General features: G+C 37.8%; 1 protein-coding gene across 2 annotated transcripts; it reads right to left on the minus strand.

The window, feature by feature from the left end:
- Positions 1-286: 286 nt before the first annotated feature.
- Positions 287-12,740, minus strand: septin3 (septin 3). 2 transcript variants are annotated; one of them, XM_053477375.1, is made up of 10 exons: positions 12,605-12,740; positions 7,065-7,301; positions 6,785-6,913; positions 5,176-5,257; positions 4,948-5,085; positions 4,374-4,491; positions 3,336-3,431; positions 3,038-3,134; positions 1,752-1,803; positions 287-1,497 (listed from the first exon to the last, which is right to left on the minus strand). In XM_053477375.1, the coding sequence occupies exons 1-10, from the start codon at positions 12,693-12,695 to the stop codon at positions 1,365-1,367; spliced, it is 1,173 nt and encodes a 390-aa protein (XP_053333350.1). In that variant the 5' UTR covers positions 12,696-12,740; the 3' UTR covers positions 287-1,364. The 2 variants fall into 2 exon arrangements, with proteins under 2 accessions (XP_053333350.1, XP_053333351.1); XM_053477376.1 differs by lacking the exon at positions 12,605-12,740 and adding an exon at positions 9,884-10,035.
- Between the last annotated feature and the right edge of the window lie 2,719 nt (positions 12,741-15,459).

Consider the following 15,459-nt stretch of genomic DNA (forward strand, 5'->3'; position numbering starts at 1 on the left):
TGAGTCCAGAATTGTTATAGCAGTTAGAGGATAAAGCCTATTAGAAAAAGAGATCTTGCGAAGGAGACTTTGCACAAAGGTTTTCTAAACTCCAACGTATTGTGTGCAGTTAAATGGCAGTGCTGTCATCCATCCATATTGTAGGGGCTATACTCATTTCAGTCTTCATTCTAGGCTGATGTGTTGTCATTGTAGTTTAAAACAGGATGCTGTTTGTCAGCATCGTCAGATTTATGTCACCACCAATATGAGTACTGTACCTACTGTTTTTAGGAAAAAGGCATTTTTTTGTCCTAATACAATTACAATTTTAAAATAATTATATGACAGTTAAAAAAACACTGGGTTATTAGACAAAAGCCAAAAAATAAATATAATTTAAATACATACCTTTTGTCCCAGTTCTCAAGAATGACTGTTTAGATTAAATACAAAAAAAAAGTGCATTCATTCAAAGATTGGCAGAATGTCAGATGATCTGAGGTGTGATAAAATTTCTATTGCCTTAAGGGATCATTAATTGACCTGTGCTTGGACTAGAGGCTAACACCAAGGTGAACTTAGACATAAAGCAGTACCATTGTTCCAGCAATATGCATGCATTCTGATAAAAACGATGGAACATGTGTAAGATACCTAAAACAAAATGAGTCGATTGAACACTGGAAAGATGGTTGATAAAGGCACATTCTCTCTCTCACACATACACACACACGCGCTTGTGTACACAGTCTAGAAACATGTTTACAAAAATGTATTGGGCTAAACCTTTAAAAACCTTGAGTTAAGAGGAATCAAAGATTTCTGCTTATTTTGTGGTGTGCTATTCTGGTTAATGTAAAAGTCCTGATTTGGTGTCCAAAAGGATCATTGGTTATCAGGGTAAGTAATAAAAAAACTAAAAAAAAACTTGGTAAATGCTGCAGCGTGTTTAGGAATAGTTAAATAGGAATACACTGAAGTGCACATCAATATATACTTATTAAGGCTGGCAAAAACATTTTTCGAGTCCTGAATTGTTAAAGAATAAAGCCTATTAGATTAAAAGATCACACAAAATTTTCTAAACTCCTATGTATTGTCTACAGTTAAATGGCAGTGCTGTCATCCATATCGCAACATTTTTACTGGGAGTTACTTTAATATCATTTCAGTCTCCATCGTAGGCTGATGTGTGGTTGTGGTGTTTTAAAAAGGACGTTTCGCAAAAGAAGAGGCAACAACGAACATGCTCAGATGGTTTAAAAGCTTTAAGACAAACTCCACAAGGGTACGTGCTAACGTATTTATCCGCAAAATATTATTCATTATCATGATTCGTTATCAACCTCTCTTCCATCATTCTCTCGCTCACGGTTTCCCTCTTACAGGTTGCTTTCCTGTGTGCTGTTGCTGGTTGAGATGGGATGGAGTCCTCCGTTGTCGTTAAGCCTTTTGGCCCTGTATGTCTCATAGTGGATATTGTGGGTGACCTCCTTTAGGTCTTGAAGGTGAGACCTATAAAAAAACAGTCAGTCAATATGCAGCGTTTCAATATGTAGTATTTAACATTCACTGAGGCAATTTAACCTGAATTGAGCCATTAAAATGTTTGGAGATAAGTTGAAAAAATAAAACTCTTCAGGACATTCTGGATGGTAGGAATACATCACACCATCATGGGATCATTGATTACTTTCTAAAACGGCACTTATCATCTTTACTAATACGTTGAAAATAATAACAGAAAACAAACTTGCAATGTATATTACCTGATCAGGAAATCTCGAAGTTGAGAGAATTCACAGTGATTTGGGTTCTCAACTAATGGGGGACAAAACAAAAAAAAGGTACTTGATTGTTAATTATATTACATCTCCAAAAAGGTCTGTGAAAAAATCTCAACTTAATCTGCTAAAAAAAGGTTAGAGTTTGAGTGGCTGTGGAACGGAGCTTTGAGAGAAAAGTATACATGAGGTGACAGGTCCAATGACTGACATCACAGATGCCCACAAACTGTCTCCCAGCAGTGACGTACCAAATGCTCAAATAGGAAAGATAATTAGTCATCTTTCTCTCTCTCTCTTTCTCACACACACACACACATTCTCTCTCCTTCACCAAGTTGTACACTCTGTCTCACTCTGCCTTGCAAGTTCACTTGTTTCACAAGTTCAGTGACGCAGAATTCTTTTTGACTCCCTGCCAGTGACATGGTACTCACAGATTTACACACTGCTGTAAACACATGGTTAAGGCTAAAAGTTACTGGGTTTATGATCGGGAGGTCAAGATTCTATCATTTTTAACATAATAGGAAAAGACTTTACTCAAATCAGCTCCCAACCCAAACATATATTATGTGCATTTTGGAAATGCAAGTCAGACTACAACACATGTCTTTCGACTGGAGCACCTAGAGGAAACCCACCCACAAAGCCCGGGAGGACATTTAGACTCCACCAACAAAGACCTAAGATGAGATTTAAACCCTGTCCCTGGAGGAGGAGGTGATCCCCCATCATTATTATTATTTTTTTTTTTATGTACTCATTTCAATATGCTATTAGTTTCTATAGAAACAGAAACATGTTTGGTGGAGGTTATAAATTCATTTAAGACATTTTTGGAAGGAGTCTCTGGTGTCATCACTTAGCAACAGTTCGACATAGTTATCTCATTAAGGTTTCTGATAATGTACATTTTTAGGATAGGGCTTTCTTAGTAACCAGCCGCATTTTATCTTATTACTGCTTATAGCAACAAAACTAGGGATCGGCATAGTAAAAATAGTAAAATTTGTCAAAAAATTGCATTTGTTGGCCATTTGCTGTTGTATAGAAGCGATAAACACTTCAGTATGTGGTATTTTAGGAAAACAAGAAAATAACATCATGGTTCGTAATGATATCACAACACTTTGTTGTTGGTTATTTTCCTATAACACCATGTCTGGAAGTGTAGCAGTGTTGTTAGATAACAAGTCAGCGCTGTCCTCCTACAACTAAATCCTTATAGTCCTATTAGAAGTCCAGGGAATGACAGCAATCCTACACACCTTCTACTATTCCCCAGGCAGTCTTCCGACCCAGAACCCGTTTGCAGTTGACTTGGTACTCTTTGTCACTTCCAACTACTGCAAAAGGCATGGCCTCCTGTACACACACACACACACACACACACATACACACAAACAGATTTAATAAGGCATGCCGTAGTAACATGTAAATTAATTTATGAGCGGAAGAACAAGAGTATAATACAACAGGACAAGAATGAAGCATATCAGGCAGTGACATTACAGTTGGGTTTTATGAGTATTGTAAAGGGCAGCATAAAATAATTTGGCACTGTACTCTGATCTTATCGTTATCAGACTTGTCCTCCTGGTCCTCATCAAACTCCTTTTGTGGATAAAATTCGATTCCACACATTTCCAGCTCCTTCCTAACCTGGAGGAGAGAGAATTTAAAATATAGATTTATCATACTTTATGTGATTTTTGGCAATAAATTTGACACTGTCATCCAGAAATCTAATGAACCACTCTTGACCTTCCTATCAATCTACCCACTCATCCATCTATCCATTCACCCATCCATCTAACTGGCCATCCAACTACTCATTCATCCATTCATATAAAGTATTCCTCCATTTATTAATTCATACTTCCTTCTATTTATCATCAACACATTCTTGAACATTATTCTATACTGCCTAACTAAAGATTTTTTTATTTGTATACCAAAACATCCTTATACTCATCTGTCCCTCCATTCACCTACCCATATATCAATTGACCTATTCATCCATTCACCCACCATATATCAATCCATCCATTCATCTACTTACACTAAATGACAGAGATGTATGTGATTGTCGAACTTTTCATTCGAAATCTATGGATGTTCATATGGAATTGGTTAAACTTTTTTTCCTCTTATAGCCTCTCCTCTTCTGAAAAGGATTTTCACCAAATTGTCGAAGGTGACTTAGGAATTGTGCCTATACAGCTACTGATTTTGTGGGAGAAAGCCTGAAATACAATCTTAATTCTAGCTGTTCTTGAAAGAAATTCTGTGGGAGCAAGATTTGAGCTCTTTGCAGATAACTGGAATCCTAGCCGACCAATATTATCAAACCATAGATTTCACTTTATGCAGAACTTTGCCATGGTGGAACAGCTTCCAGTAAAGAAAACCTCCAATGCTACATGAGAAAACTACAATCCAGTACAGACCATTGTGTTCCTCCAACGATCTTAATTACATTGTACTGTATGTTCCTCTGTCTCCACCAATTTAAATGTTGATTATCCATCCACCCATTATTCTACACATTTATCCATTTAATCATTACTCCATCCTTCCATCCATCCATCCAGTCTTTCTTACCCGCTGCTTGAACTCTATTTTTTCTTCAGGGGTGAGAGTATCCGCTTTGGCAATGACAGGAATGATGTTCACAGTTCGACTTAAATGCTTCATGAACTCAATGTCCAGCTGCCGCAGTCTGACACAAAATAGAATAGAGAGATGGATAGAAAGGCAAAAGGTCAGGAAGAGTAGATACAAAACAATGGAGAGAAGGGGGTTGGGAGCAACTAATAGATTGAAGTAGCAGAGAGATCACTGCAGTGACTATGGCAAGTCTCAAATGAGCCTGGTTAGATTAATGTATTTTAGACATCCATTTAGAAATATTGCTTTAACTGGCTGTTCCAAGTAGGCAGCCTGAAATTATGTTCTTCTCTGCAGCGGCCAGTGGGTACATCCCTTTTTATTAATATCACCCTCTTCACTGGAGGCTTAAATGTGAATATTTTTTTTCGATTTTTGTTTACATTGTTTAAAGATATTGACATTCAATTACAATATGCATTTACTGTACATTTACACAACCCTCTTTAGTTACAAGACCATTTTGTGCATGAAGATTTGTGCTGATTGTGTGATTTATTGTGCTCACGAGTGTCCAGTGGGAGATATGAAGTACAAGCAGCAGTGCACCCGGGTGTCTGGAATCCGTTTTTTACGAGCAATGTTAACTTCTTCTTTTAGAAACTTCTCATATTGCTCATTGATATATTTAGATATTGGCTCCCAGCTATAAACACAAGAGGAAAATTTTAGATTACTGTTTATAGTATAGATCAAATTATAAATAAATTCAATCTACGATAATCTCCTCACCCACCAGTTTTCGTTGTTGATCTGGTCCCCAAATCCGGGAGTATCAATAACAGTCAATTTCATCTTCACACCACCTTCCTCTATCACTACAGTAAAAAAATTAAATAAATAACCATGACTTACAAACAATATATTCTTGTCCGCAACAAAACCACAAAATAATGCATGATTAAACCCAAATGTTAATAATCTAGCAGAAAATCACTAAAATTTGTAATGAATCTAAAATTGGTTATGATAAGATTGAATGACATGAAAAATGGTCTCGCATGACAAACCGTCCTATAAATTATATAAATTACATCATTAGTAATATGCATATGTTCACATAATATAAAAAAAATGCCTTGTGTCGCAAATAAATGTGAATTTTTTTAAACATGCCTTAAATTTCCAAGATATTTTTGGACAAATGCAAAGCAGCAGCAACTTCGACACAAAAAGCTTTTCATGAAGTACAGTCACAACCCCAAAGGAACACAGCTGACAATACAAAAAAATCTTTCAAATATCCAAAAGGGGGATTTTTCTACATGGAAAGAATCCAACACTAGCATACTATATCTGCCTGCTCATTCAACACGCTGGATACATTAAGCCTACACAGCAGTGTTTCTTGACAGATTTAGGGTCTGGCCCGAATTGCCATAGCCTACTGTTTTCCAGCTGTGCACAAACGCTCCCACCCAAAGGGCATCAGTATCAGGCTTGTGGCATTGCCCGGGACAGAAGACACACCAGCCTGACTGTTACTCTGTTAATGTCCATAAAGACAAAGAGACATTGTTTACATGATGAACGTTCAAGACAGGGAGAACATTAGAAAATTATCTCCCAGTGAAACATATGCTGCGATCTTTCGTGAAATGTATTTGGGGTTTTATTTTAAAATACTTGGGCTACTAAGTTAAATATTTTGTTTCATTTTATTTTTCACTGTTTTTTATTTATATATAAACAGAATAAAGTTTTTAGACATCCAGCATTTAATATTCAAAAGCCCATCAAAGAGAATTTGCAGCGAGGCCTTTCAATCCAGGTTTGGATTGAGACATGCAGCACTGTACCATCATTACTGATGGTACAGCGCTTCATGTCTCAATCCAAACCTGGATGGTAGGAAATGGTAGAAAATTTTGAAAGTGCATAGAAAGATAGACCCAAGGGAAGCATATCCAAAAACAGCATAGGACTTAATATGTAGCCCTGAGGTTCACCACAAGTGATGGCTGCTGAGGAGAAATAACCAATCAGACCAAATGACCAAAACAGAAAATGCTTTGTCTTTGAGGTAAGAGGCAAACCACTTTGGAGCACTTTCCTGGATCATGGAACACCACACTTAAGACTATCCAAAATACAAAAGTGGTGCTGAGCCCCAGTAAAATAAAAATGTCATGCTTTCCACAATCACTGGATACTTTGATGAAGAAAGAGTGTGTTCTGTGGTGTTCTCTAAAATATAAAGCAAGCAAAGAAAACTGAACTATTTCCCAAAACTCTGAGATATAATGAACCTTATAGATTGGCCTGATTCTGTTAGAAACTGATGTTTCTAGTCTTTCATGTTTTAAACAAAAAACATCTCGCCCATCGAATCTTTTAACTCTTACCGTGTGACACAGATTTAATCTCCACGGTTTTAGGGATCTTCTCATCGCGACTCCAGCCAGAGCTCCGCCTGCTTACCTGAGACTTAAACAGAGTATTCACCATGGTGGATTTCCCCAAACCACTTTGACCTTGGGGAAACAACAACAAAAACATGGGAATGAAGGAAAAGGGCATAGGGTAAAATATACTAAAAATTTTGAGAAAGTTAACTGTAAATTTACAGGTTTACTGTATATAACAAACCTTGATTAACATAAACTTCTTAACATTTTTACTAACCTACAACCATGATGTTGAAATCAAAGCCAGTCTTCATGGTCTTCTTCCTCATTTGTTCAATTATGGTATCTATCCCAACATATCCCAGCAAGGTTGAGCCTCCTCCTGAACCCTGACCTCCAGCACCTGAGCCCTGCAGAGGTGCAGGGGTGGTGCTGGTGGGCGGTACCACATGAGACGGCTTAGCAGGGACAGCAGGTTTGGGTCTCACCTCCGGGGGCACAATTTCTGACATGTCTTTAACAAGAGGCAGCAAAAGTAAAACTTTAGACATCAAGAATTCAGACAAAGATAGCCAACAAACAAGGTTGTTTTTGTGTTTGTGTTGGGTTTATAGGTAAACTGTTGAGCTCCTACAGACCTTTTTCTGGTTTTATAAAACCATTTTTATTTCATAAATTTATTTAATGGTTTTAACCTACAAATAATCAAGCACAACTTGGATTGCCATAACACAATAAGTGCTTAATAAAGGTCTAAACCTTCAAACATTCAAAAGAATATATAATTGTAGAGATATCTATTCAGTTACCAATTAGACATTAACCTTGCACATCTTACTGTATTAGTGCTTGTGCTCTATTAGGTTTATAATGCACAAGATTGTAACAGGGCACCATATAAATAGAATACACTTTTTTAAAGATCTAGGCCAAGCTTTGGGGAAATAAGCCAAATCCTAGTTAAAGTCACCAAATAATCTGACACAAAAAGTAGGAAGTATTGTAAAAATAAAATTCTACTTTTTTCCATTTTCTTTTGGCTCATACCGTGTTGTAAAAATAAATTGTCCCCTTCCTGACTTTTGTGTTTATTAAGGAAAAAGGTGTCCAAACCTCTCTGGCCCCATGTGAAAAATCAAAATCTAAATAACTAGTTTTGTTTCCAATAACTGGCAATGAGTCCTTCACATCGCTGCTCTTCTTTGCAGAATTGTTTTAATTTAGCCACATTGGAGGGTTTTGGAGCATGAACCACCTATTCAAGCTCATGCCACAGGATATCAATTGGATTTAAGTCCTTGACTAGTCCATCTCTAAACCCTTAATTTAGTTTTCTTTTTTAGCCATACAGAGGTGAACTTGCTGGTGTGTTTCGGATCACTGTTCTGCTGCATAACCCAAGTCACAAACTGACAACCAGACATTCTCCTTTAGAATTTTCTAGTAGAGAATTCATGATTCCATCAATTATGGCAAGTCGTCCAGGTCTTGAAGTTGCCCCAGACCATCACACTACTACCACGTTTGACTGTTGGTATGATGTTCTTTTTATGAAATGCTGTGTTAGTTATGCCACATGTAACGGGACGCACATCTTCCTTTCAACTTTTGTCTCATCAGTCCACAGAATATTTTTCCAAAAGTCTTGGTGATAATCAAGATGATATTTGGCAAATGTGAAGTGAGCCTTTTTCCTTTTGGTCAGCAGTGGCGTGCACCTTGGAACTCTTCCAGGGAAGCCATTTTTGCCCAGTATTTTTCAAATTGTTGAATCATGAACATGGACCATACTGTATCTAAGGCAAGTAAAGCCTGCAGGTCTGTAAATGTTGTTCTGGGTACTTCTATGAGCTTCTGGATGAGTCATCAAGAAATTTTGTTAGGCCTGGGAAGATTCACCACTGTTACAAGTTTTCTCCATTTGTGGACAAATACTCTCAATGTGGTTCGCTGGAGTCCCAAACCCTTAGAAATGGCTTTGTGAACCATTCCCGACTGACACCTGTCAATTACTTTGTTTCTCAACTGTTCTTCAATTTCCTTAGATCGCGGCATGGTGTGTTGCTTTTTGCAATCTTTTAGCAGGTTTCCTTTAATAAATGAAATCATCATTTTAAAACTGCATTTTGTATCAATTAGCATGATTTTGGATTGTGGGAGGAAACCCACTAAGCACAGGAAGAACAGGCAAACTCCATGCACACAGACACTGAGGTGGGAATCAAACACTCAACCCTGGAGGTGCAAGGCCCTACAGCATTCAATCACATGTAATATCAAAAAAAGATCTGCAAGCGTTAGATTTACTTGATTTCAGCTTAATATGAAACTAATGCCTTATGAGTGTTATGGTGTGATGCATATGTAGTTCATTAGAGTTTCTTAAAATTATGTTGCAGTCTTTACAGTCTTGGGAGAGAAACAGATACATCAAGTAATTTAGTGCACAGTACAAAAATCTGTGATGATTTAATCGTGTTATAAGGCTTCTTAAAGCTAATGAAGCCACAGACACATGTGATATAAATAGGATTAATCTCAGTCCACTGATAATGCATCCCTCAGGAGTCATGTCCTATATTCACTCCGCCTAAATTACTCACTCTCACTCATCATCTATTCTGCTTCATCCTGTACAGGGGTACAGAGCCTGTCCCAGGAAACTTAGGGCCAAGGTGGGGAACAATCTGGACTGGGTGCCAGTCCATCACAGATTACACACACTAATTCACATAATATGGGCAATGTGGGTGCGCCAATTAAAATAATCTTCATGTCTTTGGACTGTAGGAGGAATCTACAAGATCCGAGGCGGGAAACAAACCTGGACCCTGGTGGTGTGAGGCCACAGGGCTGACCACTAAATCACTGACTAAATTATACAATAATTACATAATAAATAAATAATCACACAATCAATACGCCAGGAAACACCAATTGGTTTGATCGGACAGAAAACAAACCCCGATCATGCAGGAGGATGTGAGCATCCCTGAACCTCGTGTCGGTGGATGGATGTCCATTGTGTTCATCACTCCTACATTCAGTCTCGCGTTTCCGATATCGCACTTCAACGGTAAAAGCACGCGCACTCACCGGTTCAGATCCTCCGGAGTGTTGCAGTACACGGTAATAATAATGGCCTGGAGCTGCTTAATAAAGAACGATGTTTTAAGAACCTCGCGTGATTCGTTATTCCGTCGTTCTCTCCCTCTGCTCGCTCGTTTTCCGACCTCACACTCACTCCCTCCCTCCCTACTCCGTCCTTTCCCGTCCGTTACTAAGGAGACGGGAGGGAAAGATGCAGCGCGCATGCGCAGGTCGAAGCGCTTAAAATATTTACAGCCTGTGTGTATATAAATATACAGGTGCATCTCAATAAATATTACAATATTAATACCAAATATAAATATTATATTAATATAATGTCCATATACATAATAATATATACGGTCCATTTTTGTCCTTTTTCTAAAGTGTGTATACATTTTTAGCTGACTGTGTATACATACATGTATCCAAATACATTTACTTCAATATGGAGTTGGTCCCCCTTTTGCAGCTATAACAGCTTCCACTCTTCTTCTCAGAAATCCACAAGATTTTGACACAAATGTTTCTGTAGGAATTCATGCCCATTCATTCTGTAAAGCATTTATCAGGTCAGGCACTGATGATGGAAGAGAAGCCCTGGCTACTGTAGCAATTTCTTTTCCAGTTCATCCCAGAGGTGCTTAATGGGGTTGAAGTCACAGTGCTCTGTGCAGGCAAGTCAATTTCTTCCACACCGAACTCATCAAAGCATGTCTTTATAGTCCTTGCTTTGTTGACTGGGCGTGTTAAAATAGTCATGTTAATATAGAAAAGCACCTTCTTCAAACTTCTGCCACAAAGTTGGAAGGATAGCATCGTCTCACGCTGCTCCAAGGTTTTAGCAGGCCATACTCCTGCCTGTCAAAAGCGCTGTCGTAGTTGTTTCCGGGGTCACCATATACACCATTGTTGTCAACATACAGTCTGGCCTGTGGTTTTAGTAACCCTAAGCTGGGTCCAACATACCCATTTTCGCTATAGATGACACTGCCATGTTATGTGACATGCTCACAGTATGACATAAAAGTTGATGATAATGCAATGGAGTATGCGGTAAACTCTCTGCCATCCCTTACGCTGCTTAAATGTTTTTGGAGGCCCCTACTTCTGCCTGTCTGATCCGGGATTTCAGTAGCTTAAGTAGGTATGATCTTGGCCCGGTGTATCTGTTGTCGCCGTAGATGATGCTGCCTACTGTTACAGTCGGTTAGGATGCCTGTGATGCGCTCACAGTATGACATAAAAGTTGATGATGATGCTGTTTCCTGTAAACTGTGCCGATTATATATACAGTATAATGGGTATAGGATATATGGCCTGACATAATTTAGCATAATTTGCATTGACTGTGGAAGGAAACCAGAGTACCCAGAGGAAACCCACAAAGCACATAGAGAACATGCAAACTCTGAGCACACAGACCCGTTTTGGCAGGAAACAAACCTGGACCCTAAAGGTTTCAGGCAACAGTGATTAACACTAACTTGTTTATTTAGGCATTAAACATACACTTTGCTTATTTAGTTTGTTTTGCCATGAATATCAGTCAATGATTTTTTTTCTTTTGTATTTTTTCTAAAACACCTGTAAACTCTAATGTTAAACCTCAGTTGCGGTTTAAGGAGAGTATTGCACATTCTGGGTGCCTTCAGCATTGTTTTACAATGTAGAAAGAAATTAAAAAAAGAAAAGTTTGTAGAATTAGAAGGTGTGTCCAAACCTTCGACACACGCCAGTAAACTGGTTACAGAATCATGGACACTCATCTACAACAATGGGGACCAAAGGCTAGCCTGCCTGGCCGAATCTTATAGAAAAGTAAAGCTAAAAGTAAAAAAGTTGTCTGGCCACAGAAAAAGTATCAGAAAGGTAAGACATAAAGGTATCAGAACACCCAGCACATCACAGCCTGCCACGCACAGGGTTTAACAGGCAGGTTTGTTGATCCAGTCCCCAAATTCACCAGAACCCAATCCTATTAAGCATGCACCAGACAAACACATTTAAACCACTGAGGCCCACCCTTGCATTGAGGCCCAACAGCTAGCAGCATTCTGTACATGTTGCAAACAGATAGAGTACTCACACCAGCAAGGTTTAGGCTGTGTGTAGAGTAGATGAAAAAAGTAAAAAGTAAAAATACCCTTACTATGAATTTCTAATGGATGAAAGTGAAGTGAAAAACAATCTAAATATTTTTATGCAAAAAAATAGTTAAAAAAAAGTAACCTCACTCAGTCTATCAGCATGGCACAGACTGACAATATTTTCCCACCATTTCTTGCCAAAGGGATCAGACGGTAATCTATAATCATATCTTTCTATAGCTCCTTTAATGTTTCAATTGGTCACCTTGCAGCCTCCAGCTAATTTTTGGTCATTAAATTAAATTAAATTAAATTCATAAAAAATTCAAAGTGCTTGGGGAAAAAAAACTTAATTAGAAGCCAATAGCAGCAAAGCAAAATACAATAATTTTTTTAAATAAAGTTTTAAAATCTTTAAAAATCGTTTCATATATTTTCTTATTAAGACTAATTACCAAACTCTAAATATTTATGGGAGTTCTTTAAAATATTCTTAAATATATATAAAAAATGTGGCAATCTGCTAGAATACATATTAATGCTGACACAGCTTTATTTACAGGTTAAGATAGCTCCACAGAAGTAAATAACTAATGTTATAGCACTCATTAGCACTCAGACTGTTTCAGCTACTCACATACAGCCTTTTCCCATGTTGTGCTCCCATGTGCATCCTGTTTACACGTGTGCCACCTCTTTAGCTCATATTTACTCGATCGCATATCCATGTACTGTGCATGTTAAGTTATGCTGCAACAGCAGTGAAAGGCAAACACTTGCCTCATACCCTGTTATCTTGCTATGCGGAAACATGCATGTGTGCGGCCTGATAAGACAGCACGCCTTTTTTTCCCAAGCCATAATCATAGTGTTGGGGTGCATTATATAGCAATCAGGGCTTAAAATTCATTCTGGAGCTAACTATCTGATGTCACTAGTTCTTCTAGTAGCTATTGTAGTAAAGTCTAAAACTGATTATTTAAAAGCTCAAAAGCTGATTATTTTATAGACAAATTCTATAAAATCCTATAAATTGGTATAAAATACTCAGAATCCCCTGTTGATAATTTATAATTTGAATCAATACAAGTTAACATTAATCTTCATGTTTAGGATCAGCAGAACATCAAGTTAAAGTTGGAGCGAAATTCTGCAGCGAGTTCTCTAGGATCCGGATTAGCCAATGCATTCAATATTTAATTTTATTTAATAATTAATATTAATTTTATCCTTAGATGAATATGAAAGGCAAAGGCAGTACATATATTTATGCAAATAATTTGCTTGTTTCTTAAACTCACTACAGTATAACCATCTGGCCTGAATAATTCATATTAAAACTAGAAACTACTTATTGCCCTAAAATGTGTATTTTAAGTTCCTAGAATTGCTTTTAATAATTTTCAAACATTACAATATACTGCCAGGCCAAAAAAAGTTACCATTCCATAGAAAATAAATGCATCAAGCAAAACAGCTAAGGAGATTTGAAATTACTCAAACTGTTGTAACAACCCTTTAATACATTATTAAAACCTGTAAGGATAGTGCCGAATAATCAACTTTGTAAAAGAAATGTGGTCAGGCGAAAATCATGAACAGAGATCACTTGAACACCTGGTAAACAATAACAACAAGTACAATATTAAAAATAAGAGCATTTCCATATGCACAGAATGTGATGAGTTTGTTAGGGAGCATAAAGATTGGACTTTGGAGCAATAGAAAAAGGTGATGTGGTCAGATCAACTTAATTCCAGGGCCATGGAGACATCAAGGTACGAAGGGAAGCATATGAAGCGATGAAGTCATCATGCATAGTGGCCGTTGTACAACCCTCAGGGGGCAATGTCTAACCCTAACCCTGGGGTTGCTTTAGTTGCTTAAGCCTATAGGCTCAACAATGCTACAGGTATATGACAATAACATGAAGCCAGCTGATAACCTAAATGTACTGAATGACCAGGTTATTAAATCACAATGTTTTAGTTCCTATATTTCATTACTCAAACTGAGAAAATAGTGGTTCTGTGAGCATTAGAAATCATTTTCACACATGAACTGGCCTCCACATTGTGTGCTGTAATCAAAGCTAAAAGTGAATGAATGAAATCTTAGAGCATGTGCCTTTTTTTTCTTGGCCAGGCAAAGTATATAGATCATGTTACCTATTGAGTCTTACAAATCATTTGGCTTGTACTCACGTGTAAGTGCATATATATCAGGAAGATGGATTATCACTTGCTTACTTTTCCTTTCCTCAGAAACAGATGGCTTCCTCAGTAGGGAATCATCCTGTTGATGTAACTGAGGAAAATTCACTTGTTCAACTGTCAAACTGTCTCCTTCTGTTAATGACTGTTCGCATCCTTTGTCAGCTCCAGAACGGGGCATCCAGTCACCCATAAAAAGTTCTGGAATGGCTGTATGTTTTTGCTGGTGGGAATGATCGCATAGGTCTTGTGGGGAGCCGCTGTTGGGCAGGCTATGGAAGCCTATTTGAATTACTGCATCATCCCATGTATCCTTAGCTGTGTGTGTGCCAGTAGATTGTGTGCTACAAGATATGCCATACATTTTCTGTGCCTCTAAATGTTTGTCTTTTTCTAAATGTGTGTCCTCCTCTAGAGAGTTTGTTTGACTTGAATTTAATTTGGAGGGATCAGTATTGGAACAGTGGTTGCTCTTTTGTGATGGCCTGGAAATTTTTTTTTTCTGAGACCCCTTTCTCCCTGTTTCCTTAGAGGATGAGTCTTTCTTTCGTGCCTGAGCAGATATTAAATATGTGGATTTTCTGTCAGAAAAACTACCTGGTCCTTTGATCACACGTCTGCAGGTTCTGCTTTTCAAAGGGAATTGGTCAGTCTGGTTGAGTTGTTGGGGTGTGTAAATATAATTTGATGTAGTTGTTTCTGACTCAGGGTTACAGTTTTTAGTCAAAAGGCTGGATTCAGTAGATGATCCATGACTCTTCAAAGGGAATCGGAAGTGGTCTGTCTGCTTGATTTGACTTAGAGTGCTAATATCTGTTTCTGAAGCTTCTAACTGACCCTTACTGTAATAAGAAGAAGTATGTTTTTCAGTATCATTTGTATTTAAGTCAAGCAAATAAGTTTTGCTGTCTTCAGGAATGTCTACAGGGCCATGACTTTTTAATTTCTGAAAAACCCCAGTAATTGGACAAGTGTGACTCTCTGAAACAGATTTTAGTGCTTTGGAAATTGTTGAGGAAGGCCCTATGTTAGATTTTTTTGGAGATAGGACCCCCTCATGGTCTTTAGCAAATTCTGAGGATGGCTTGAGTTGACTATCATGGCTTGGATTGCTCTGAAGTCTATTTGCAAGACCTGATGTTTGATTGCCTACTGTAGATTTTGCCATTTGTGGCTTGGATTGAAACATTTCTCCCCTACCCACATCTTTATCCTTGTGTATTTTCAATCCAGCTTGGCTTAACTTTGACTTTGCCTTGTCAAATACAATATTTGATCC

The sequence above is a fragment of the Clarias gariepinus genome, chromosome 18 (genome assembly GCF_024256425.1).
Source record: "Clarias gariepinus isolate MV-2021 ecotype Netherlands chromosome 18, CGAR_prim_01v2, whole genome shotgun sequence".
Lineage (NCBI taxonomy): Eukaryota > Metazoa > Chordata > Actinopteri > Siluriformes > Clariidae > Clarias > Clarias gariepinus.